General features: G+C 41.3%; 1 protein-coding gene across 1 annotated transcript in view; it reads left to right on the top strand.

Annotated features, from left to right (window-relative positions):
• The window catches only part of LOC147426069 (FGGY family of carbohydrate kinase), a 76,641-nt gene extending 69,912 nt beyond the window's left edge, over positions 1–6,729 (top strand). The window contains exons 12-14 of the mRNA XM_086498707.1: positions 5,560–5,632; positions 5,720–5,847; positions 6,333–6,729. Of these exons, the coding sequence (XP_086354833.1) occupies positions 5,560–5,632; positions 5,720–5,847; positions 6,333–6,455 (324 nt within the window). The 3' untranslated portion in view covers positions 6,456–6,729. The remainder of the gene's footprint in view (positions 1–5,559; positions 5,633–5,719; positions 5,848–6,332) is intronic.
• Positions 6,730–26,638: the final 19,909 nt, after the last annotated feature.

Genomic DNA, 26,638 nt, shown 5'->3' with positions numbered 1-26,638 from the left:
CTAGAAATCATAGATACCAAGGGCCTCTCCATATTACTCCATCCAGCACTGTCAACAGATAGTCCCCAAACCTGAACCCCGTAGTGCATAACTGAAGCGACCAAAGTGTCGAAGAGCTAGAGCTTTGTTCGAGGTTCCTGGAACTGAACCTGCGAACAATTCCTCTCTAAACCGCCTAGGGCTGCATAGTCACGAGAGAGAGAGAGAGAGAGAGAGAGAGAGAGAGAGAGAGAGAGAGAGAGAGAGAGAGAGAGAGAGAGAGAGAGAGAGAGAGAGAGAGAGAGAGAGAGAGAGAGAGAGAGAGAGAGAGAAGGAGAAGGGCAAGAGCAGGAAGAAGAAGAAGGAAGAAGAAGAAGGAAGAAGAAAGAAGAAGAAGGAGAAGAAGAAGAAGACAAAGAGAGTTTTAACGTCGTAGGAAACTATCCCAAGAGACTTTAGAGATCTAGCCGACGAGGAGTTGAACTCAAGACCTGTTATTCAAGCAGGAAATGGCATAACCAATCTACCACACTTGGGTGATAGAAAGGTTATACCATTCTCCTCTTTTTATGAGAGAGAGAGAGAGAGAGAGAGAGAGAGAGAGAGAGAGAGAGAGAGAGAGAGAGAGAGAGAGAGAGAGAGAGAGAGAGAGTCACCCACGTATGTACAATAGAGCAACCAAATCTTTGTGTTTCTCTAGGCTCTTCAACCATGGGTGAGTTGGGGAGCCTCTCAAAATACCCCGTGCAGACATGGGCTAGTTTTGGATTCTCTTAGAACCATGGTTACCTGAAATTCGCTGAAACTCCTTTGTTTTTGCTCGCCCATCTCCTTTTCCACTCCCCTCTCGTGGCACCATCAAGTTTTACAAGTGGAATAGGTCCCGACCGATGGGCCTCAACCCAAATAGAAGAAGAAGAAGATCTACCAACTTATTGAAGTTTGGCACCCCTTGCTTGGTGGTGCCACGCCACTGACTTGTGCCGGCGTGGCTTAGTTAAGGGGTTGGCATGGGTCAGCACCAGGTATTTTGAGAGGCTCTTGAAATAGCCTGTGCCGACACCTGGTGTTTTGAGATGCTCTTGAAAGAGCCTAGCCGTCATGCGGTGTTTTGGGAGGTTCATGAACTAGTCCTTGCCTGCAGGAGGTGTTTTGAGAGGCTCTCGAAGGAGCTTGTGCAAGTGTGTTGCTAAATGGACTATTTTGTTATTTTTCTGAGTAATTTCTTTTTATTGAAATCAGGAATGGACATAAGGGCAAATGAATATTCTTCAAGTAGAGGGACTTAGTAAGGGGATTGCGTTTGTGTAATAGCTGGTCTTTAACACATCTGTCATCTGCTGTGTATGACATCATGCTGATGCAAAACCAAGTCTAACAATTCTCCTCTTTAGCTGAGCAACCATTCTTTCTGATTCTGCTGGCACCTAAAAACCACAGGTTCGAGGGTCTCCAAAGCTGAAACGGCAGCAGACTTATCCCCTATGTTGAAAGTAACAGGTAGACGCTTTGTTTAGTGCAAGGTTCTGACAAAAAAGTTATGAATCTGCGACAGTGGCGCCCCATCACCATCCTCAACTCAGCCTACAAAATTCTTGCCAAGGCTCTGAGTTTGAGGATTCAGCCACTTCTAGAGAGCATTATACATGGGTGCTCAGACAGGTTTTGTCAAGGAGCGTAGTATCCTTGACAACATCTTTACTTTTTGGGAGGCTTTTGCCCTCGCGCGACTCCGTGGTGAGGATTTGGTGATACTTCTTGATTTTGAGAAGGCTTATGACAGAGTTGACTGGGACTTTTTGGAGGGCACTCTATGCAGGATGGGCTTCTCAGAAGCTTGGATCAGAGGTGTGCAGCTCTGTACAGACGGGCACACTTTCAGGTACGTTTGTTAGGAGGTAGAGGTGATCGTTTCATGCTCACATGTTAGGTCAGATAGGGCTGCCCTCTTGCCCCCTTCCTCTTTTTGTTCTATGCTGAGGGGATGAGCAGGCTTTTGGTTTCAGATCAGGCTGGTTTACGTGGCTTAGCGCTCCCTATTCGGGGAGATGAGCTACTGGACGCTGAGTTTGCAGACGACTCAGCCTTGTACTTGGATGGCCAGGAGGCTAGTCTTCACAGGTGTGAGCAGGCTCTTGAGACTTTTTGTTGTGCATCAGGCACACTGGTCAACTGGAGAAAGACAGTGGCTTTCTCGATTGGTAGTGCTCCTACCTGATTGGATACCAGGTGAGGTTACAATGGGATTCCCCCAGGGACTGCAGTTCGGTACTTGGGCTGTCAGGTTAATTTGAACTTGTCTCCCGAGCAACAGATTGCTCCCCTCCTCCTGTCCATCAGGAGGAAGTTGTTACATTGGAGCTCCGCACGACTTTCTTTGGTAGGCAGAGTTGTAGTGGCCAACCGGGAGTTGCTGGCTACTATGTGGTACTTCACTTCTTGTTGGATCTTTTCAAGTTCTTGTATCAGCCAGGAAGAGAGGCTGATCAGGAACTTCCTTTGGTCAGGGCATGACACTCAGATAGCTCGGGCCAAAGTGGCATGGGAGGTCATCATTCTTCCTTGTTCTCAGGGAGGATTGGGGATTGTAGACCTAGCATAGCAGAGCAAAGCCCTTCTTGGGAAGTTTATCGTCAGAGGACTTCTTCCAGGAGAGGAGCCCTGGAAGGAGTTCTTGCTTTAGCGGTTTAGTGCTAGGGTGCCTCAGGCTGGAGGCCCCTGGCGACCCTCGACTAGATGGATTTTCACAGAGATTCGCAGAGTTGGCTTGAGCAGGAGACTGGAGGACCGCTTCGCTGTGAGTCTGCTCCGATCTAGGGAGCAACTGCGAAGAGGCCTGGAGCAACGCCAGCCTACTTGCACGGAGGAGCGCCTGAGACAGCCCCTTGTTTGGACCCCCATGGTTAGCACTCAGAGAGGCCACTTGGTTGGTAGTCGGCCTCATGTTTCTTGGGGTCCCATGGCAGAGGGTCAAGCACGCACTTTAGGTGACTGGCTACAGTTTCCAGGCTTGTTAGAGGAGCTTTAGGGCATTGAGCTACAGGGCATGAGACGGGTGCAGAGCATGTGTCAGGACATCTCAGAGGCAGTACCAGCTGAGTGGCTCACACCTCTCGAGTCAGCAGCCCCCAGATGGATGGGGGCCTTCACGTGATTGGAGGTTCTCATCTCAGTTCGGGCTTGCTCAGAGACTGTACCCTCCCTTTTTTTCGAGCTACAGGGTGAGGGACGCTTACATCGAGTTGCAGTAGAGGTCCCATGGGTGGCAGAGTGCTGTTTTCAGAGGATCCGAGTGGTGGGCATCTGTGGAAGGACTTGTGTCATAGATCTCGACCCAGTAGCTCATGCGACTGGCCACTGGAGACTGTGGGCTTGGGAGAGTTGTCCAGACTCCACTGGCACGAGTACAGTGGGATTCTAGAGAGTGGCTTTGGAGGGACCCTTTCTCCTTAGCAGACCATCGAGGTGTCCCTTTTTTTCAGTACACAGTTCGACTTGGACGTCACATACTGGCAGCGCAAAGAGAGGCTCGTCTTGTTGCAGCACCTCATTGGCAGGAGGAGGGTCTTAGAGGGTCTCACAACAGAGTTCTTGGCAGCCTTTTGGGAGAGGTTGTGGGACTCGAGATAGCCGAGGCGAGTCACAGTGGCTGGTTGCACACCGAGCTACAACAGTTGGGAGCTGGCTTGTACATAGTGGTCTCTCGGCCGCATGTGCAGCTTGTGACCATCTTGTGGAGAGTCAGCGTCACTGTCTTTGGGACCGTCCTCTGGCACAACAGGTGTGGCTTCGTGTTCTTTGGCGGATGCCAGCTCTTTCCACAGCTCGGCAGTACACTTGGGGGGTATGGGCCTGACACTTCAGTTTGAGCTATCCTCCACGAGCAGGATGATAATGATGCAGGGGGGTCGACCTACACTCCAGCCTGCTACTTAGCTTACTCCACAAGAGTGGTGCAGTGAGAGAGAGGAGTGTTGGGAGCTCATCAGCGGCCTGACACTCTGGTTCATGTGGCGGGCCCGTTGCTTCCGCATCTTCGAGTCTCGCCTTGTACCACCAGCAGAGACTGTTCGGGATTTTTGGCTAGAGCTGATCCATACTCTTAGAGGACAGTTCGAGAGACTCCAAAGCAGCTCTGATCGCATGCGGGAGCGCAGAGAGGCTTTCCTTCGACTCTGGCGTCTTGGGCCTTTTTTCACCATGGTCCAGGGTGTGCTCAGATGGCACTACCGTCCACCTGTGTGGCTTTTCCCTCCTCCCATCTCTTGATTTAGCCTCATTGTACATAAGCTGTTTTTTCATTGGGAGAGTCTCCCCATCATGATTTTTGTAGCCCTCTCTTGTAGAGGTGGTTGTAGCCCTATGGGCAGTTTCATTATCTAATAGAAGAATCTTTTTCTCGGGAAAAAAAAAAGTTATGAAGTTATGAATCTGGCATTTTGGAGACGGTTCAACTTAGCATTTTGAAGATCCATGTTGAGGGTAGAACGTAGAAAGCATTTAGTATCCTGAATCACAACTTGTTCTTGCTAGAGGAGTGGGGCCTCTGTCGTCATCAATTTAAGTAATTTTGTACCTTGCATAAGCACGTGAAGGCACTTGTAAAGTAGTTGACAACGATTTTGAGAAGCTAGAAAGGGATATGGCGAGCAAAATGTGTATAACTGTAATGGTAGACCTAAAGAAATGTGGAGCACGTGTCACTAGAGCTGGCAGGGCGTGTTGCTTTGGATGGTCCTCTCAGCAACATCCGATGATTTTTCGTTGCCTCTCAGTCTCTTTACTGCTGTGGTTGGAGTTTGGTTTGGTCGGTCTGTTAGGCTGAATTGAATCTTTACAAATAGCAATATGTGACTCTCCTCGAAGTTCGTAATATCATGGTAGGCATGACACCCATGTATAATTCACGTACAACACACACAAGTGCGCTAACTGAATTAAATTGGGATCAAATTTTGCACCTGCAGTTACAAGAGGCTTAGTGCCTTTGTGTTTTTGACAGTAGGACAAAATAATTGTAAATGACTATTGATTTTCCCGAAAATGCTCAAGTTTGGCAGCAGAATCGTTTGTTTGTTTGTTGACATGGTCTTGCAAGGCAGAAATGTTCTCGAATTTGTATTTTTGTTGACGTTGATCCCTTCAAAATTTTGCCCGAAAACTGCAGCCCTTTTGTACAAAATACCAATCCAGGATGTTCAGACTTGGCACATGCAGGGCTCAGAACAACGGAGTCCAATGAGATAGGCAGGATATGAGAGCCTACTGTATGAAATACCAAAATTTTGGGATCTTCAGACGTCTCACAAGAAGGGCTTAGAGCAATACAGTCTTTTTTGCACGATTGTGATATTAGGCAGAACTTCACACGCGCCTGTTCATTCTCCACACCTTTTTACAAAAATCCTTTGGACTAACAGCAAGAATAGTGGATTAACAAAGAAGCCTGTATGGGTGCCAAAATGCTTTAGTTTGTTCTCCTTTAACAGGCATAGTTGGAAAAATGCAGTTAATTCATGGCTTTAAACTCATGTTTCATTTTATCAAAGAAGACGGCTCATTGTTTTATTCCGATTACAGATAGAGACCTTGATAGCTTGCGGCGGTTTATCAAAAAATGAAGTATTTGTGCAAGAGCATGCAGACATTACTGGTAAGCTTGCTTGCCTTCCTTTACAAGGGTTTGTACTTAAATCTGATGAATTTAAGATGGAATCTGAAATGTGGTTCCCTATTTTAGGGTGCAAGGTCGTTTTACCTCGAGAGAAGGAGACGGTATTGCTAGGAGCAGCAGTCTTAGGAGCGGTAGCTTCCAAGCAGTTTGAGAGTGTACAGCACGCCATGAAAGCACTTAATGCAGCAGGTTTGGTGAGTGAAAAATACCAATTTTGCCGAACTTGGCGTGCTTTGCACGTCTAGACCTTTCTGTATTCGTTCTTCTGTTCAGATAGGAGGAATGAGGTGGGTGTGCATGTGGGTGCATTTGCAAGCCTAGACCTGTCTGCAAGGTCTCGTAAGGTAGGGAATGAGGTGTGCGCCCATGTGGGTGTGCTTGCCTCAATCTGATTCGCTTCATGCTGAAAAAATGTTACTGTTAGGAGCTACTATCCGATTCTCTAAATGAGGTACGTGTGCGCACGTGGGTGTGTTTGCAAGTCTAGACCCTTCTGTAAGGTGTTCTTTTGGTCAGGTAGGGAATGAGGTACCTGTGTGCGCATGTGGTTGTGCTTGCCTCAATCCGATTCTCTTCATAATGAAAAAGTGTTACTGTTACTGAATTACCGTTGTAACCTGTAACACGCGAAAACCTAAACCAATTGGCAAGTCACAGGCTTATGGTTTTTTTGTCGTAGGTTGTGGAACCGTCAACAGACCAGCGAGTTCGGAAATTTCATGATGCAAAGTACAATATCTTCCATTCTCTTTACAAACAGCAAGTGGCGTTTCGAGAAGCAATGGCCTCTGTATGTAGTTGATCTGTGCATCATATCCAACCTGTATCTATCAAGTATCTTTTGGGTTGATTTCGATTATGCCTAGGTTGCAGAGAAATGATAATTTTATCGATAAAACCCCCACAATTCTAGTGGATATTCTGACATGAATACTGCCTACTACTAAGAGGTGGTTTAATGTGTACTTTTGGATGGGACAAGCAGCACAATCATTACAAAGCATCCTATGGAAAATCGCATTCTTGGTTGACTGTTTTGTATGCAAATTGCCATTGTTTAAGCACATTTATCTCTAGCATTTGGAAGTTATTATAGTTTGTGGTTAACAGATTTTTTGCTCTGTTAGGTAGATACTCCCTTACTACATTTACTCTCTTCAGCAGTTCTATCGTAGCTAGCTAGTCAGCGGCAGCCATTCAAATTTCAATGGTACACTGTCGAAAAAGAAAAGAAAAACGTGAGGCCATTGTTCCATTCGAGGCAAAAATCCTCTTGATCGGTTTCCCTGGCTTGTAGGTGTACTGAAGGCGGGCTACTTTGACTGCCAATGGACAATTGAAAATGCCCAATGCAATGTATTTAGTGTGTGTGACTGGGAGCAATAAGAGGCACTTCCTCCTCAATTCCAATATGCATTCACATTACTATATTTAATTATTAATTATAGCACTCTCTCATATCTGACTAGCTATGGTTTCTGAATCTCTAGCTAAGCTAATTGAATTTCCTTTGTCTTTTTGTGGATTGAGGAGTTGAGACTCAAAAAAATGGCATTTTAGGGAAAGGTCCTGTACTGACCTTTCCCCATAATCACTGCGATTGCATGGCGACTGGCAGGGAGCCGGAAGCCATTCGGGAGCAGTGATTACGGAGGGAAAGCTCAGTAAAGGACCTTTTTGGGCATCAAGGTCCAGGGGAGGGGGGCCAGTAACTCCTCTCTGACCACGAAGCTGCAACGCATGAAAACAGTCCTTCCTGCAGCACGAGTACAGTCAGGCACAGCTGCACATGCAATACATATTCTGCATGCTGAGTTGTCATACAATTATTGGCAATTATTGCCATGCGCATTACGGCTGCTGATGTGTGACATCTGGACGGTTGGGGGCAGAAATTACGGGATTTTATGTACACTAGATTGACGGCCACGATCTCTTGCCCCCTAACCCTCCGACCCTGGATCTTGACGGTTCAAAGGCAGATTATGATCTCATTCAAAGATCTGGTTATAATGTGTCATAGCACTTATGGGATAAGATTATACCGACTTATGTGGGGCATTATAGGTTAATTTTATGGTTTTGGAGCCTCAGAACACTTGAATGATGTGAGTTTTATTTGAACAAGCCTTCAAAGTTACTATTTTCTTCTATGATGCTCTTTGGTTCCTTGCCTTTATTGTGAGCAAAGCAATAATTTTGACAGAATTGTTGTTTTTTCAATCCACCTGATGATGCTTTGCTCATTTTCAAAATCTTACTAGGGAAGCATACTTATTACTCCGAGGTGCCTCCCACTCCCATGAAAGAAATTAGTCTTACGGTTTTATGAGACTTTGTGACTTGAGACATGTTTTTCTGTTCTCCGCTTGCAAGGGAATCTTCTCTACGAACTTCCACGCCAAAGGACTTGCACCACAAGACTGTACAATTTGAGCTCCTTACAATACTTGAACTTTGAAATTGAATGTGTGCTCTCTCTCTCCTTGACCTTGTAATGCCTTTGAGATTTGGTGGTAGCACTCCCTTGAAATGTCCATGCTTCCTATCATGACAGTGCGCTCTAGAAAGTTGACTTTGTGAGTCTATCATACCCCAAAATGTTGCCTGACATGCTCATTTTATCCTTACAAGAGGTCCTCTTGGACTTAAAATTCCTTGCTACTTTAAATGATGGTTATCAATGCTTGCAAAAATGCCTTGAAGTGAACAGCCTAATACACCAATTGAATCCCAGACCACCTATGGCACACTAGATAAAAACAGTAGGTGGATCCCTCTATCAGAAGGCTATCACAATCTTGTGGGCATTCCATGTGTTGCATCCAGTATACAATTGTTTGTCAAGCCACCACATTTTTTGGTCTCCAACCGTGAACATTTTTGTATTCGCAACAAGGCTCACCTAGTTTGGTCATGTCTTCAAGTTTGGTATGCCTTATTGGAAGCACCATTTAACACTTCAATAGAAAAAAACAAAATTGCTATTGTTAATAGCATATTGTTAATAGCATATTGTTAATAGCATATTGTTAATATCAACAATCACTTGGAGGCATGCTTTAACTCAACTAAAATGATGAAAGGACAAAGAACCACCCTTCTTCTTGTCAAAGTGTTAAATTTGGCCATGAAATCTACAAACTATTCTCCATTGCTATTTACCTCCAAGCCTTCACGATATCCTTTTCCCGTTTTATTGGTGCCTTTTATCCAATCACCTTTTAAATAACCAAATTGAGGTTTGTGGTGCAACAAGATCGTATTTGCAATACCCATTTGTGCATGAGCAGAAGACCAACACATCATTGATGATAGGCTTTTAGGTATATGGATATGCAATGAGTGCTTGAACAACTCTATTGACCATAAGCAAGTTCAACATACCAAGTTCACAAACCCTTGTTGAGCTTAGATGAGTTCATTAAAGATTCAAAAAATACCTATAAATCTTGAATGCTATCAAAACAGATAAAACTGGGAACAATTATAAATGTTGCAATCAAAATTTTAATGTGAAGCAGTTAGGGGTGTAAATTACCATAGCCTATTGAAAAACAGAGATCAAGGAAGAAGCCATGGTCATGTTTGAGTATTAAAGAAATACAACCTAAGGATCAAGAAAAAAGCAAAGCATTTTTGATGGCCACAAAGAAATTATGCGATATATTCTATAGTTGGGCTAGCATGACGGCACATTCTTTGGAGCAAGGGGACATGATTTGAGTGGGAAGCCTCTCTAAGGATATTAAAAGGATGAAGGTCAAGGATAATTCTCCAGGTCTCAATACATGGAGGATTTTACCATGTAGTGTGAAGAGGGCGAGGTGGTGCTCGGAGGGTATGTGTGTGTTCCAAGCCATAGCAACTTATTGTTTCAATATTTTGATTTTTCTTTAAATTTATAAAGGATCTACACTATTTCCACGCTAGCAAAGGTAATGAATCCCCCTTGTAAATTTTGATAACAATATTTTGATTTTTCTTTAAATTTATAAAGGATCTACACTGTTTTCCCCCTTGTTATTTTTACTTTGAAAATGGAAGTGCAAATTTTTTCTCTCGTATGCTACCACAAGTTGACAGTTTAGTGCCTTTTCAACCTTCCAAAGCACTGCCAAGGGTTATAAATAACAAGATAGCATCAAAAGCCCAAGCATGTGATACACATATCATATCACATGCTTAGGGGATGCGTCTTGTATACAACATGTGCACGTAGTAGGGTAATATAAAACCTTTTCTTTTAACTCGTCTTGATTTTTCTGAACTCTTTATGGAATGTTGATTCGCATAAAAATAAAATAAGACTCCTTTCTTATGATACAATTTTATGAATTGGTGCCAAACTTTTTTAACCAAAATACCTTTTCCCTTGGAATTGTGTGGTACGTTAAGAATGATCCACCCCCCCCCCCCCCCCCCCCCCCCCCCCCCCCCCCAAAAAAAAAAACAAAACCACCAAACCCAAAAAAAGAAAAGTCCCACCCCCGTCGCGCAGCTCCCGGGAAAAAAAACAAAAAGACAATAAGGGATCAACAAAAAGGACATTTAAATCTTTACTTTACACAATTTTCACTTGCAAAAGGGCATAAGTGAATGGAGTATCAACAAATTTAATATAATGTGGCAAATTTCCTTTTACAAAGAATATATATTAAGAAGGATTTTCAACTAGACCTTCAACACACATTACATACAAGGTGAAGGGGGGGATGCTGTGAGTATGATATGTTGATGTGGACTAAAATGATGGCCATGAGGCAAAATAAAATGTTTAAAGGGATTAAAAGGTTTCCATATGACTAAAACCTCATATATGCACATGCCAACTAGTAAGCATATGCTTTTGTAATGCATTATGCTTTTACTTGTTAATGAAATCACATTGCTTTTACCCTTTAAACACTAATGCATTGAATTTTGAAGAATTTGATATAGGTAAATTACTTGGTGCTTAATCTAAAAGGATTTTGTTCTTTCTTTTTCCTTCACACATTGTGCAACACATCGGAGCATTAAAAGTTGTGCACATGAGTGTTAAAACTAATAACGTATTAAATGCACATAGTTTTTTATTATAACATATAAAGATGCTTATTATCCATTTCTTTACATGAACATGGTGAAGGTAGAGGCGGTACTACTTTGTAGAATGCACACATCAAAAGAGACGGCCACGTTGAGCTGGGGAAAGAATCACTCATTAGTTGCTTAATATCACAATTTTTGGAATTATTATGTTGAACCTGTGATGGGTACATATATTGTGTGTGGCCTCTCTGAGAAAAAATCCAAGACATTCGTCCAACTGATCAAGTTGTGGCGTAGGCTACTATGCCACAACTAAGTTTTGATGTTGTGGCCTAGTAGACAAAAGCCAGATGCATGACATATGTTTGTTCAACCCACAAGACATTCATGTACCTTCAAAACTCTAAGTGCTTGTAGTAGGAGCAATATCTTTACTAGGATTCGTGTTAGCTCTTTTAATTACATAATAACAAGATTGATAATAAATTCTCTAATGATAGCAAACAAGTTGATGATCACTTTTATTTGCAAACAACAAGTTTTTGAAACCATAAAAATGACAACCTTTTTAAATAATAGCTTTATTTGCAATTTTTAGATAATTTTTTGACTCTCGTGAGTTAAATATCTCTTGGAATAATTGAGAGTTTTTGGCAAGAATAGATTTACCTAAATTCTATCCTTGTAGCTAGTGGAAGAGGTATTGATAGTTTTTTTTTCAAGAGAAGAATTGAGTTGATTGATTGTACAAGTTTTGACAATGGGAGACAAATGTGTGCAATGATAAACTCTTGGAGGGTCACTTCAAAAAATGTTAGCGTACCACTGCGTTCAAAAGAAGGGGTATTTTAATTCATAAAATTTAGTTTATTACAAATTATTTTATTACGTCAGGGGTATTTTAATTTAAAGATAAGAAAAAACTCATAAATTTAACAATTAAAAATGATCATTTTATCGTCCCACAATATATGTAAGTACATGGTTTTTTCTAATAGCATTTGAATGCATATATATGAAGTTTCTTATAAATGCAACTCCCGAGGATAAACCATTCAAAAAATTTTCTTTTCCAAGGACTTGGGAAGTAAAATTGGTACAATTGCCATAATCACTAGAGGTACCAAAAGGAAAATTAAATTGGGAATTGGATTTGGCAACAAGGGAACCAAAAGATAAAGTGGATTGGAGATTGGGATATGGAGAAACTTGATAGATTGTATAGTCATTAAAGTAAGGCAAGAACATATTATAGTGCTATAGTAGCACTAGCATTCTCTAGAATAGGACTAGATTCTAGATTTTGACTCTATCAGGCAAATGGAGTTGTTGAAAACAAAAAAGTATTGTGGCTATGATTGAAAGAAATTGGGGTGCATACATACAAAAAGGTCACAAACTAAAAAGCAGCCTTATTGAAAGCATCAACTTTAGGACATTTTGATGACACTTTAGTAAGATACTATCATTATGGTGACTAGATGCCCCTACATTTTGACACTAGAATAAGATGTAGTGATGCATGATTATTTTGTCTCCTCATTAGAATCAAAAGAAGTGACTGTGCTTATATAAGTCTTAGTAGAGGAAAATTGGAAGGGTAGCAAAAGCTCCCATTTCACAACTCAAAGCTCCCATTATGAGCTCTACTAGCATTGCTTTTAAGCTTTGTATGTATTGCCTCTACTAATAGACATCATATCTAGAATCAATCACACATATATTAGTACTACCTAGTCATACACTTGAGAGCAATAATAATGTGATTTCAAAAGCTTAAAAAGTGAATTCAATAAGATAATAATACACTATAGTGCAAAAAACATAAAGAGCATGCTACAATGAGAGACTACTCTATAGTGCAAAAAACATAAAGAGCAGGCTACAATGGAGTAGATCACAATAAAAACAGAAAGAATGTAGTGAGAAGTCTAAATCTCACTTTGGGCATTCCTTTACTCTTTTAGAATCTCCATGTCAATGATCTCTCAACTTGACATAACGTAGAAAAATCTTCAAACCGCGTTAACCAAAGTGGGCCTTGATTAACAAAGGCAAAAGAGACTCTGTGCAAACTAGCTATATAGACATGTGTATATGATGGAACATCTATATGCATACACAAAAATGGAAGGAGAACCATAGGCGGCGCAAGAAGAGCATAGTGAGCTAGTAAAACAACAAGCTAGAGGCCTAGTTGCCATTGCAGAGTTCCGACGTCATGTTTTGTTGAGCTTTGGCTCACATTTGTTTTTTTACTAAAGGCGAATAGATTTTGTAGTAAAGGTCAATATCCTATTGCTCAATCTACACACAAATTTTGGCTAGAGATGCAACCCTCATGTCCTCTAATGCAATAGGAATAGTGCATGAAACCTGAAAGAGTAATTGGATTTGATAGTTTTTTAGTAGATGTATTCTACCTGAACCTAACTTCAAACATAGGCATTTCACTGCATTGAACAATAGCACCTTTCAATAATGAATTAACCATGAATGTGCAACAAATTTTCTAGCTAATCCAAATTTGGAGACTTTGAAGAAACTCTAGATTTTATTTGCTTCTTCTATCCAATATGAAGCACTTTTTCTTGATCCCTCATTTCTTTGTTTAAGAGACCCTATTTACAAGTAACTTAAGCACATAAAGTTTTTTTCACTCCAAAGTTGGAGGATGATAAAAGAATAGCTTCTTTTTTGAATGCAACAAAGAATTCCTAGTGTCATTATGCACGCTTGCTTGCATCATAGCCTAGTGGTAAATTGTTTTTGTGGGTACATCTACTAGCCTCTTGCAAAGTCACTAAAAGTCTAAGATATATGCACATAAAAAAAGTTATACTTCTTTGATAAGAGAGCTAAAGAGAGCCTAGATTGGATTGGTCTCCATGTGACAAAATTTTATAAGGAGTGTCGTGGCTTTTGTGATATTGTGTCCTATCTCTAAACCTTATGCAGGGTGCTCTTTTGGCCTTTCAAACTCTCCTATAGCTTTGTGTCCCCCCCGCCCCCCCCCTTCTCTCTCTCTCTCTCTCTCTCTCTCTCTCTCTCTCTCTCCCCCCCCCCCCCCCCCCCCCTTTCCTTCGTGTCTCTCTTAATAGGTCTTGAGGTCAAGACCTATTAAGAGAGATATTGTGATCTTGTGTCCTATCTCTAAACCTTATGTAGGGTGCTCTTTTGGCCTTTGAAACTCTCCTATAGCTTTGTCCCCCCCCCCTCTTTCTCTCTCTCTTTCTCAATCAATAGGTCTTGAGGTCAAGACTCATCGAATAGATCTACAAGGCCTCTCGTGACTGTTCCTACAACATTTAGATCCCCCCCGGCCTTGCATTTACCTATGTATGATAAACATGTGTATCCTTGCACTCTGTCATACTTTCTTTTGTGATGCCAATGCATGCAAAAAGAGAACAAGGTGAAAGTTCACTATGGCCTACATAAGGCTATGAGAAGAATTTAATAATAAAAGGTTTCTTTGTGAGAGAAAACAAGGAAGTGACACTAATTTGTTTAAGCATTAGTTATCTTAATAAAAGAGTGTGTTTTTTTAAAAAATGTAACAATAAAATATTTAAACTACAATATATTCCAAAAATAATGTTTGAAAAACCACTTGGAAGCATTGTAGCAAATTTAGAGAAAAAAAGTGGAAGAGGATGAGAAAGATTGATTGTGACCCAATATTCAATGGTCCTCTTTAAAGAGACAGGTACACAAATGTCAACACCTTTCACAAAAACTTAGAAGAAATATCAAAAGAGAAAGTTTTTTGCCATGTGGCACTAATCTGCATGCTTTATCAAATGGTCCACAATTGAACCAAAAATCCAATGCTTCACTAAGGACTCCTTATGTAGTCCAAAAAACAAATAAACCCCCCCCCCCCCCCCCCCCTCCCCCCCCCCCCTCTCAAAAGACTTGCATAAAGGTAAGTAGGCGTTCCTTCTTCCTTTTATGATGTATGTATATTTCTACAAAACTATGCAAAATTCTAAGATAAAAGATTTTTCTTTGCAACTAGATAACAATGCATATGACCACACTGAAACATGCGTGCGTACGCGCGCGCACACACACACACACACTATACCATATATACTATAGCATAAGTATATATTGGGGTATCAAAATCAAGATAAACTTTCTTTGCCTATACTTCACAATGCTTTCTCTATTTACCCCAAGAGCATCTAGTTCATCAAGAAAATATTGTGTAACTAACACCACCGATTGAGCTCAATGACTTGCACACTACCTAAGTAGTGAGAGTAGCATGATAGGGCACACACTACATCTTTCCCCCTAGACTAGCAATAGTGGGCTCAAAGATTGGGCTATGCATGTCAACATAAAATGAGGCATCATTTGTACCGAGGTGATGTAGTGATAGAGCCATTTGACTATCATTCTCCTGTCATTTAAAGCATGTTGTTCCAAAGGCTTTGCAAAAATTTGTATGTATCAATCTAGCACTGAAGAAGATACATGCTTAGGCTAGGGTATAAAAATTGAGAAGTGTATCATGATGAAAGAGATTTGGGAGTGTTCTAGTTGCTCAGGGGTTTCACCCATAAATATATTAATATAGCATTTGAGTTCAACATAAGGAGTTTTTAAGCCATAGATGCTAACCATATGTAACATACAAAAGGGTACCAAACAAAAGAGGTTTACACAAATTGAATAGGAAAAGGATGTGTTTATTCACATGAAAAATCTAAGTCAAGGGGGTTTTTAAGATAGGCCTTGAACACACATGATATGGAGGGATCACATTTAGTGATCCCTCCGAGTCTAGTTGTTGGCATTTGATGTATATATCCACCTTTGGCGAGTTTTAGCTTGCCACAAACTATGGCAAATGGCTCTACAAAGAGGCAGTTGAGCTTATTACTTGTAGGCCAACAATCAACAGCATTCCGCTTCTCCGAATGGATGACGAAGTTGGTGTGGATACCAAGAGGGAGATAGGGTCACCCTTGTTGAGGTTGAATTGTTGTATTATATGTGTGCATCACATATAGTGTTGGGTTCAAGCCCGGTATGGCCAGTAGGAACATTCTCTTGTGATAAAGGGTTATACACCGATCCTTTTTTAGGTGCATGCAACAACTTTAGTTGCTTCATATATAATGTAAGAGAGGTTTCAAACAATAATAGAATAGAATTATTTGTTGTGTGTTGATCAACTCTCTTCTCTCTCTATCTCTCTCTCATTCGTCTCTTTCTCTGCACGCTCACCCCATCACGCCATGACCACCCCATCACGCCATGACCACACCTCATTGGCATCCACAATAGCTTGCATCCCTTACAATGGTATCGGAGCCCTATGTATTGTTGGGACAACTTTCCAAGACGATGTCATTTATAGGCACCACAACAGTTCTCTACAAGGTGAAGAAGTCTTCAGACTGCACAACAACGTTTTTAAACATAGCGTTGAAGGGTGCAAGTTTTGTAAGCGACAAAGATCCCAGGTGGTAGTTCGAGTGGCATATCAAAACGATATTTTTTTTTGATGTAGTTGGGTTGGGTTGTAAGCTTCTCAAAATGCCCCTCTAAGACGGTAGGCTTGACAATGGAAATCCCATGCATGTAGTGCATTTCAAAGCATTGCAGCTAGTCGGTGGTGGTTCATAAACACTTCAAGATTTTTAAAATGCAGCCCTAGAGCGGGTGGTGCTCTTGATGCTCTTGCCGGAATTAGTAACTACAATAAGTCTTGAGGTCAGCAAAGCGATGGTGATCTTGGGGTTCCAAAAAAAAACATATGCAACAAAGCTCAAAGTTTTCTAGCAAGGGATGAGAGATTTGAGGTATTTCATGATGACCTCGTGTTTTTCTTTTGTCCATAAATCAAGTTTAAAGTTTTCCCAAAAAGCAAGCATGCACTCAAGCATAGAGTCGGGTTTTGATGTAGTCAAAATTCATGGTGCCAGTGGTAACCTACTTGACCGGTGCACGCAAGATTGTATCAATGATATAAATGAATATGGATGCTCTTTATGGAATAGATGTCGCTTCTCATTCAAAGTTTTTCAGTGTCATAAGTTTGTTTTCAGTTTTTCTATTGTCAACACAAACATATATTTCTTGTCAAAGCTTTGTTTTAGGTTGTCAATTGTCAATGATTGTCATGTCAGCTTTGTACGCGTCATAAAAACTACCACAAGATAATAGTGGTGAGACCTCTTATCTGTTTGGTATGAGTTCTTGTTGTTTTCATGCTGATGGTTGTCCAAGAGAAGTACACACACACCCATGTCGGGGGAGGGGGGGGGGGGGGGTGGTTCTACTCATTGCAGGTGGTCTGTTGAATTTTGCCATGGTCTGTTCTTAGCCTATTATCAATGATATGTAAACCACTCCTCATGAGGTTATTGGGTAAACCTAAACCCAAGGTTTATCAATAAATCAAAAACTCCATATGTTGGTAGCTACTTTGAACTACACCCTATGTGTTTAAGGGGGGGTTCATTGTGGTAGCACCAGGTTATGGGTATACCAAAACCCTTGGTTGTGGGAAAACCTAAAACTCATGGTTGCAGAGTAAACCTAAAACTCTATGTCACGAGAATGGTCAGTTTAATTTGGGCTTGAGGGGGGAATTGTTGGGTTCAAGCCTCTTATGGCCCATGGGAACATTCTCTTGTGATATAGAGTTATACACATGTCCTTTTTAAGGTGCATGTAACAACTTTAGTTGCTCTGTATATATCATGTAAGAAAGGTTTCAAACAATAATAGAATAGAATTATTTTGTTGTGTATCGATCAAGTCTCTCTCTCTCTCTCTCTCTCTCTCTCTCTCTCTCTCGTTTGTCTCTTTCTCTACACGCTCACCCCATCTCCCCATGGCCACACCTTGTTGGCACCCACCATAGCTTGCATCCCTTATAGACAGAAGCACTTGATCCCAATATTAAGGAAGAGGATCCCCATAGGTAGTAATGGATTGCTTGATAGTACAATTAGGAACTCCATAAAACCATTAGTTTGCATGTGATATATAGAGAGTATATATTGGGATGGTGAATCAAGACAAACTTTCTTTGCCTATTCTTGAGAATTTTCCCTATATACCCTAAGTGCATCTAGTCCTTCAATAAAATATTGGGCAACTAACACCTCCGATTGAAATCGATGACGTGGATGCTAGCTAAGTAATGAGTAGCATGATATGGCACTCACTACATCTCACCTCCTGATTGGCAATAGTGGGGTCAAAGAGTGGACCGTTCCTGACAACATAAAAAAAGGCTTTATGTGAAGTAAGTGATGTAGTAATGGATCCATTTGACTAAAACTACAAGTGGTCATGGTGTAGTGATGGAATCATTTGGCTGCATTGTAGGTAATAAGTGTTTTTCCAAAAGGCTTGCACAAATTTGTAAGTATTAATACAAAAATGAAGAAGACATACATAAATAATTTAGAAAGTAATGTCTCATTTGTGTGACAAGTAATAATGTAATCCGAACTTCTTTATGATTGTGTGAAAGCCTAGATGATGTGAGAGAGGGTTGACATGAATATATTCCATAAAGAATTGTCTTAGAGATTTAGAAATATCGGTATGAGGTTGACCACCTAAAAATGTATAGTACAAGTCTACGAGGTCATTGAGAAGAAAGCAATGATGTGTTGAGAGTCTAGTGCATTGAGGGAATCAATCAGCTGACTAGATTTTAGAGTCATTTTGCTGAAGTAGCCATGTGACTCAAAGAGATGGTAGGCCAATTGGTAGGGGGCTAAATTGAGTTATTTGACTTTCGGCATGAGAAAGGTTGTTAGCATTGTAGTTGCTGGTTCCTTTGTTATAGCTAATTATGAAGATGCATTCTTAGAAATCCAGGGCCCATATGAGAAGATGCCCATCAAGGGGAGGGGACACATTGTTTCTAAAGTAGAGGGATGATTGGTTGGTGCTGAGTTATCACCTTGGATCTATGTAAGTAGGGGTGAAACTTAGTGAATTCCCACACAATGGTCAAGAGATCTCACTCAATTGTGGTATAAATTGTTTCATCTTGGGTCAGAAAAGGGCTGATGAAGGAGAGAGGGGCAATGGGATATATGATGAACTATTTTAATAAGGTAGAACTCTATTGACATGCATTTATCCACTCATTTTTAATTGCTCTCTTCAAAAATTGTGGGGAGGAAAAGTAATTATAGCTATGTTATGGATTAATTTGCGTGAGAAGTTGGTGATCCCTAGGAAACTTAGGATATTCTTGACATTAGAAGGAGGTGGGTAGTTTTGTGGGGCTAGTACTTTTGAAGGGTCTACTTGTATGCCCTGACCGGAGATAATGAAACATAAGTTTCACATGAAGAACATATTTTTGCACTCTGGTAAGTGCATGGAGAATCTAGACATGGTGATCTTGTAGTTGTATGGATGGCGATGTCAAACAAATCGACAATGAATAGCCCTTTAAGAATAAGCTCCTGAAAAATGATGTTTTTTGCTTGTTGAAAATTTCTACCAACATCAAAGAGCCCAAATGGAGTTCCAGTAAATTGGTAGAGTCTTGTGGGAGTTCTAAAGGCTATTTTGTGTGCATCATCTGGGTTTAGAGTGATTTTCCAATATTTTGAGGCCAAGTCGACAGAAGTGAAGTGACACAATTTACTTGCTTGGGCAAGTAGCTCATTGTGTTGTGGTAATGAGTAGAGATCGATATAGTGATCTTGTTGAGAGGCCAAAAATATAACACAACAAGGTATGGCTCAAGATCCCAATCGCTACAAGATGGTGTGATTCTATCTTTTGCAAGCATGTCTTGAAAGGTTAGGGTTAGGGTGACATGATTAGTGTAGCATTAATAACGAGTAATTAGAGAGAGCAATTGGACAATGCAACTAATAACAATACATGATAATGAAATGATCAAAAATACTAGAAAGTGTGTGCAATGTGCGTCTACTTAAGTCGTAGTAGCATATGGCTAGATGCATCTCTCAAGGGGCACATAAGGATCTTCAAGGAGAATCTCCCAAAGGTCAAGTGTGGCTCCACACGATGGGGGTGACTAGGAATAGATTTGAATTCTTTTGCAACTCACCATGCCATGTGTGCTAGACCATGTGCCCTCACATGCTCACAAGATGCCTAGTAGACTTCTAATTGTACAAGAAGTAGTGCCCATAGAGTTCGAGAGGTTTAGGCCAAAAACCATAATCCCAAAAATCCTTCCCTTGGACTTGGACTATACTAAAGCAAGCTGGATCGAGACTCAATGCCACACAGACTAGTAGTCTCATATGCTAAAGTAGTCATGTAGAGGGGGGGTAGTCACATAGACTTAAAGGTTATCTCAATTGAGAAATATCACATAGACTAAAGAAATATCCCTTCAAACAAAGAAGTAAGAATATCATCCATATTCTCTACATTATATAAGTAAAGTTTAGTAGGAAAAATACGGATTTTGCATCGGTCTTGTAAGGAAGCCTACTTTTTAGGGATTAAGGCTAATGTTGTGTAGGGTTAAGGGGACAAGGGCATTCAAGAAGTTAGTTTTGAATAGGCTTTTCTAACCTTTTTTTAAGGCACATGTAGGATGTGGACCTGGGAGGCCCCTTTCTCTCTCTGGTCTACATCATAAAAAAAGTGCATAACTAAGCGCCACCATTTGATTTTTTTTCAAAAAAATTAGTTTCATTTATTTTTTAACTTAATTCCCCCCCCCAAACATAAATGCATATCAAAAAAATCATTTTTTGATCTTTGACCTACAAGCAAGCATTGAAAGTCCACTTTTTCAACCCCCCCCCCCCCCCCCCACAACCCAAAGAAAAAACACTTTGTTTTCTCCTCCTCCTCCCCCCTTACCCCCCTCCCTCCTTTCATCCTTTGCTAGATCACACATCAAGTGCCATAGTGCTTAATGACATTGCAAATTGTGTTCCTCACACCACAAGCATACATATTTTCTTGCCCACAGAATTTGCACCAAAGGCTGCACGTGTGGGTGAATAGAGATCATCACAAGAACGTCGCGTCACTGTAGACTAATGTCGACATTTGGGTGGATGGCCATTTGTACCCGTACAATCCTATAAGCTGCTTCCATCCATCATTTAATAGACTTTGGACTGTTTTTCAATATCGTGGGAGGGGAGTAGCAGGCTTGTTATGTTATTGCAAACCGTTGTCTATGGATGCAAGTGCTTCTTTGCATTCGTGGATGCACCAACGTCAAGTTATTCAACTCAACGCATTGGCATTACAAGAAAGGATTGCCTCTTTGAATAGGGAGGTTGCAACTCTCTAACAACAAATACAGGAAAAGGATGCCCAGAATATGAAGCTTGGCAACACTATCATACAATTCAAGGAAACACCCCTTGGTGCAAGAGAACACAAGCAAAAATTTCATCTATTGAAACACTTGCACATACAAGTGGAGCACGCAAACGACAAGTGATAGCCACAAGGTGACTTATTCTTCACTTGTAGGAGACATTTATTAATCGCTAATATTTATCTTGTTGGTTGCCAAAAACTTTATTAAGGAGGCATAGGATGGAACAAGCCAAGATGATTGAGTCAATCTTCTCACTAGTTGTCTCGATATCCATGATGTGATTTCTATCTTACATTCACCTGGGGGAAAGCGCATTAGTGATGTAGTCACCAAAGAGCTTATGCACAAATTGACAAATGTCATTAGTGAAGATGACGTGAAACAAGCTTGTGATGAGGCTAGGATTAGCACTAAAGCCTACAAGGCTATTTTTCAACTCCTAAAGGATGCCTTGTGAGAGCTTGGTATCATGGAGAACCTTTTTCCCGTTCCACACAAGGTCAACTAGGCAAAACTCTATAAGATCTTCGGAGAAGGGATTCCCTTACACAATGTGGAACAATATATTTGTGGACCTCAAAAAGGCTTCAACAAGCTATGCTTAGACTCTACGAGTTACCTCAAGAAGGTAACACAATATACTTCTTAATTTTGGTTGTATTCTTGTTATCATAGACTGTGATGCCTAAGGTCTTGCATCTACTTGTTTTGCAGTGTTTCGCACAAAGGTCACTTTTGTGCTAAAACTGGATGAGTGTCAAATAGTGAAAGGTCAAAGGTTTGAGAGGTTAAGTGTCACTCTTATAAATGAAGCCCTGTTGCAAACAAAGCAAAGGGATTCAATCAAGCCATCTCCCACTCCATATTTCAGTGTGCAATCAGAGAGAGACATTTGGTGACTGGGTGCTATTGAGGTACCAAAAGAGACTAATGGGGGGCTTTCGTGGATTTTTGAGAGAGCTCCATGGATCATAGAAGTAATACACTTCCACCTTGCAGGTGATAATTTGGAGGTTAAGGGTTTGATTAGCTTTGATGTGGAGTGGCACCTAGGCGGGGACTTAAAGACCATAAAGTGTTCGCCTGACTACGAACAAGGGACTTCTTCACCCTATCCTTGTCCTTTTTACACTTGGGGGTACAAACCTAACAAAAAAAAAACACAAAAGAATTTTGAAAAGGGTGGTTCAATGCTTCCATGGCAAAAGGATGGAGACGAAGCATTTTAAAATTAGGATGTCAGAGAAGAAGGCAGGGAATGTGAATCATTTGTTTTGAGATGCTCCATGCTCAATGCCCGATATCATGCACTAAAGGACAAGCTTTAGAATCCCATCTTTGCATTTTCTCTATCTAATGTATACTTTTGTACATTGTATGCATTCGTGCACATTTTTTATTGTTATTGAAGCTCCACATTGACTATGCTATCACAATGAAGCCATTGCAAAAGTCCCAAGATGCGATTATTAGGGTGGAGGCACTTGTCAATTCCATTGATTGTCACGATGGAAATGTGTCAATTGTCGCAAAGAACATAGGGAAGGCCCATGACATCTCCCAACAAGTGTCAATGAGTGGACAAAAGGCCAGGCACTTTTGGAAGAAAGCAACACAGGGAAACCCATGCCAAGATGACACTCAAACAACATCAAACCACAAGGTAGCTAACCTTTGGGAGCCTTGGAAGGAATTATGCAAAGCTACTACTGATAATGACTCAAATGGAAAGCTTGTAAACAAGTGCAACCAAGTTTGGACAACTTTTGATAGAATGGTCAAGCTTATGGATCTTACCAGCGCTACAGAGGAGCAACTCCAATCATTTCAAGCGGTGTTGGCAGATTTGACCTAGGTCTTTACTCTTGCTTGGGGTAAGAATAACACCATACATTACATGGTAAGCCATGTCACGTAGTGAAAGTATTATAAGATATTGTTTTCATTTCATAACTTGCATCATTTACTCGTGTGAGCATAATATCTTATTTGCACACGGAGCACTTTTATGCACAAATATGGTTCGCTTGAGATTTTTAGCACTCAGGGCATGGAGAAGTCCCATTATCGAGCTAGGGGGTATACTTTAAAAATATTTGACATGGTCGTGGTGTGGTACAATCTAATTATTTGGAAGAGATGTTCAATTGGTTCTTTTGCACGACATTTGTTGAATATCACAAGGCCGCACCAAGCATGCAACATGGCGCCAACTTAGGGTCTGACAAGGGCCAAGGTGGATTCAACACCAATAACTACTCCACGCCAATGCAGGATCCAACATGTGTTGAGGTGGATTCAACACTAATAGGTTCTCTTTTGTACACTTACTTTTATTAAAGTTTGGGGGCACCCTTTTAAAAAATAATAGATTTTCAAAGGAAATTATAGTGTGAAAGGGACCTTCTAAAATGGGCCCTTATAAATATAAGATCCACTCACTTGTCACTTGGATTTTTTCCACAGGTGAGCCAAAGATCATCTGCTTGCTAACAAAAACACTCTCCAAGGTTGCGAGAAGCCGACGTGGCTTAAAAACACAAGAAAATGCATGCAAACACCTGGCCATTCTTGGTGCTCCTCAAGATCTGGGCAAGGTATCTATGGGGAGAGGGCTCATCATGGGCTCATGAGTGATAGGCACAATCATCACAACATCAAGCACAACAGACACCACGTCAAAGATTCAAGCAACACACGGAACAATGGCAAGAAGAAGAAGAGGAATCATCATCCTCAAGTGAAAAGGAATAGCCACCACGCCACCAAGTGCAAGAAAGAGGGTCTCGAGCTCAAGTGGTGCATAGAGACAGCGAGTCAGGGACAGTGCCACCATTGTAGTGTGATGAGATACCACGCACACAGCGGGTGCCAGTGGTGGTGGGGAAGACACTACCCCATGGGCAAGGGACTCTCCCTACACCACAAGATTAGGAGGCAATGAGAGAGGAGGAAGATGAGGAGTTGGAGGAGGTCCTGTTTGGTTGTTTTGCGTGCCCTTATGTTCACCCCCCCTTTTTGGTTTTTTTGGCCTTGTTTGACCCTTGTTTGGCTGTTGTGCACACCCTTGTGACCACCCCCTTTCTTGCTTTTTTTTTTTGGCCTTATGTGCACTCAAGGACACTAGAAAAGCACATACTTTGCTTGAATTCAATGTTCATGCACCCATTCAACTTTGGCTCCAACACAGCCAGGGGGAGGGGGTGAAGTAATGTGTTGACACTTAAATTTAAGCTAGATTTGAGCTTTTTTGGGAACCTGGGGTGCACACAAGGCCAAAAAAGCAAAAAGAGATGTGACCACAAGGACGTGCAGAACAGCCAAATAGGAGCATCCTTGTATATTGATGTCTTGTAAATTGTGATTGTAGTGTATGTTGGCACAAGGTCCAAAGTTTAGCTGTTTAATGGGCCCTTGTGGTCACCCCCCCTTTTTTTTGTGACCTTGTGTCATCCCAAGACCCCCAAAAAGATTAAATTCACTTGAAATTCAAGTGTCCATGCATCCATTCTTTCCCCCCCCCCCCCCCCCCCCCCCCCCCCCCCCCCCCCAAAAAGAGTGTGGCACTTGTTACAATGAGTTGTTTGACAAAGCAAAAAGGACACCCCTTAGTAAATGACAACACCGAGTTTAGGATTTTTTAAAAGCTTTGAGATGTAAATGAAAAGAATGTACAAGACAGAGAGTCAACTTCATATATTTGATTAGTACTTTGAAAGAAGGATGTTACATCATTCATTTGAGGTGCCCATAATTTCTTAGCCATTTCTTTGTGTCTCTCTTGCACCCAGTAGAGGCGTGTATCCCTATCTAGGCAAGCACCTTGCAACGAAGCCAGTGCCAAATGCACTGCATACTAAGGATCTTTGCACTAGGAAGAGAAAATGAGCAATTTGGGCAATGGTGCTTAAGCGCAAAACTTTGCTCAAGGCTTTCAAAGATCACGCCATGAAATGACGTTGGCGAGTGAACTCATTGTGTATAATGGCAACATCGCCAAGGGGAAGTTCTCCTGTGTAGTATGCAAGGGAGGACTGTGGTCTGAAGGCCGTCTACTTGCCGCCCGTCCGTGCTGCAAACTATCAAGCTCCAGGACATCGTACCATAAGCCAATCAAGGGTAAGAAAAAGATAATATAGGTGAGAACAAACAACTTTGAAACTAAGATAGAATTTACCTCTTGATCCTTGTCCTCCTTCTCTCTATTGCCCTTGGCATCCAAGTCGATGCATGAATTCACTGCATCCACAAACTTTGGATTATCAGAGGAGGGATTTTGCATAGGAGTAGGCATCCTTTCAGCCACAACCTTGGCTTGCATGGATTGGAAATCTTCCTCTGCCACGTGCAGCTGCTGTACTGCTAGAACCTCTGCTCGTACAAGTGCAATAGTGTCAGTAATAGAGTCATCAAGTGGTAGGATCTTGATTTCAAGGGCATCTGGCATGGAGTCTAGGGGAAATTAGGTGCTGGTGCATAGCACACATAGGAAATCATCCATGTGTAGGCCGAATGATTTCTCCAAGTCAAGTAAAAAAAGAAACTCCTCCCCACTTCCACTACCACTAACGATAAGGGGCTGATCTCTACTTATGAGATTGCCTCATCCATCAATGGGGAATCCTCTAGAGTGACACTAGTGGTAGCCATAACAATGGTTTTTTCAACCACTTCCTCAAGCCCCTTAGGATACTCAAGTTGAAGTGCATGGCCTTTGGCTGGAGGGTCCAGCTACTCCTTGGCATCTTTGATGATGGAGCCAACCTGAAGGTGTGGCAGTTGCACCTTCTCCAAATCAGGTTCCTCACTGACAAGGAAGATGAAAGTAGCCAAGCGAGAAAGGTACTCTACCCCAATTCATGCTTCTTCAGTGCTAGCAGCCCTGAAGGAGCCTGCTTGTCCAAGAAATGGCTTGCATCAATGGCAATTTCTTAAAACTGTCTTAACCACTTAGAGAATGGGCGATGTCCTTTATGGATGTAGCATAAAAGATCACAAGGTGCCTAGATCCCTGCAGGTGGGGGGATGGTTACAACATATTTGATGACGTGCTCCTCCATGAATGCTGAAATATCTGCAAACACATCCATGTGGAGGGAAATTGTGGCATCAAGATCGGGGAAACGAGTGAAAAAGGTATGAAGATCCAACTTTCCATTGTAGTTGGTGTCCTCAATAAAGAGGGTGAAGCATGACAAAGGGGTGGATGTGGGCACATAAGCACAGGCTGTGGATGCATCCATATCTGGTTTGAAGTGTCGATAGAAAGTGGAAGAGCTCAAGGATTGCAAAAGTGAAAAGTGAGAATGAGTTATCAAGCCCACCCTTTTATAGTGGTGACAATTTCAAAATAAGGCACTTGTTTCAAAAATAGCTCAATAAAATGCCCTTTTTAAATGTGGCAATCAAATCACGCTATAAAAATGGACTTTCTTCTCATTGTGACACGTAGATTTAAATAATATGTAAAAATGATACTGAAACAAATTGTACACAAGACCACTCTTGTTAAATGAAAAATTATATTCAAAGTTTAAAATTTGCAAAAGCTAAGAAAATTGATTACAAAGGGGATTTTTCAAAAAATGTAAGAGTTTCATAGCTATAACGATTACATGGTTCCATTCATGCTC

Source organism: Adiantum capillus-veneris, chromosome 24 (genome assembly GCF_014529385.1).
Source record: "Adiantum capillus-veneris isolate H3 chromosome 24, ASM1452938v2, whole genome shotgun sequence".
NCBI lineage: Eukaryota > Viridiplantae > Streptophyta > Polypodiopsida > Polypodiales > Pteridaceae > Adiantum > Adiantum capillus-veneris.
The sequence above is the reverse complement of the archived record's forward strand: the minus strand, read 5'-3'. Positions and strand labels throughout refer to the sequence as shown.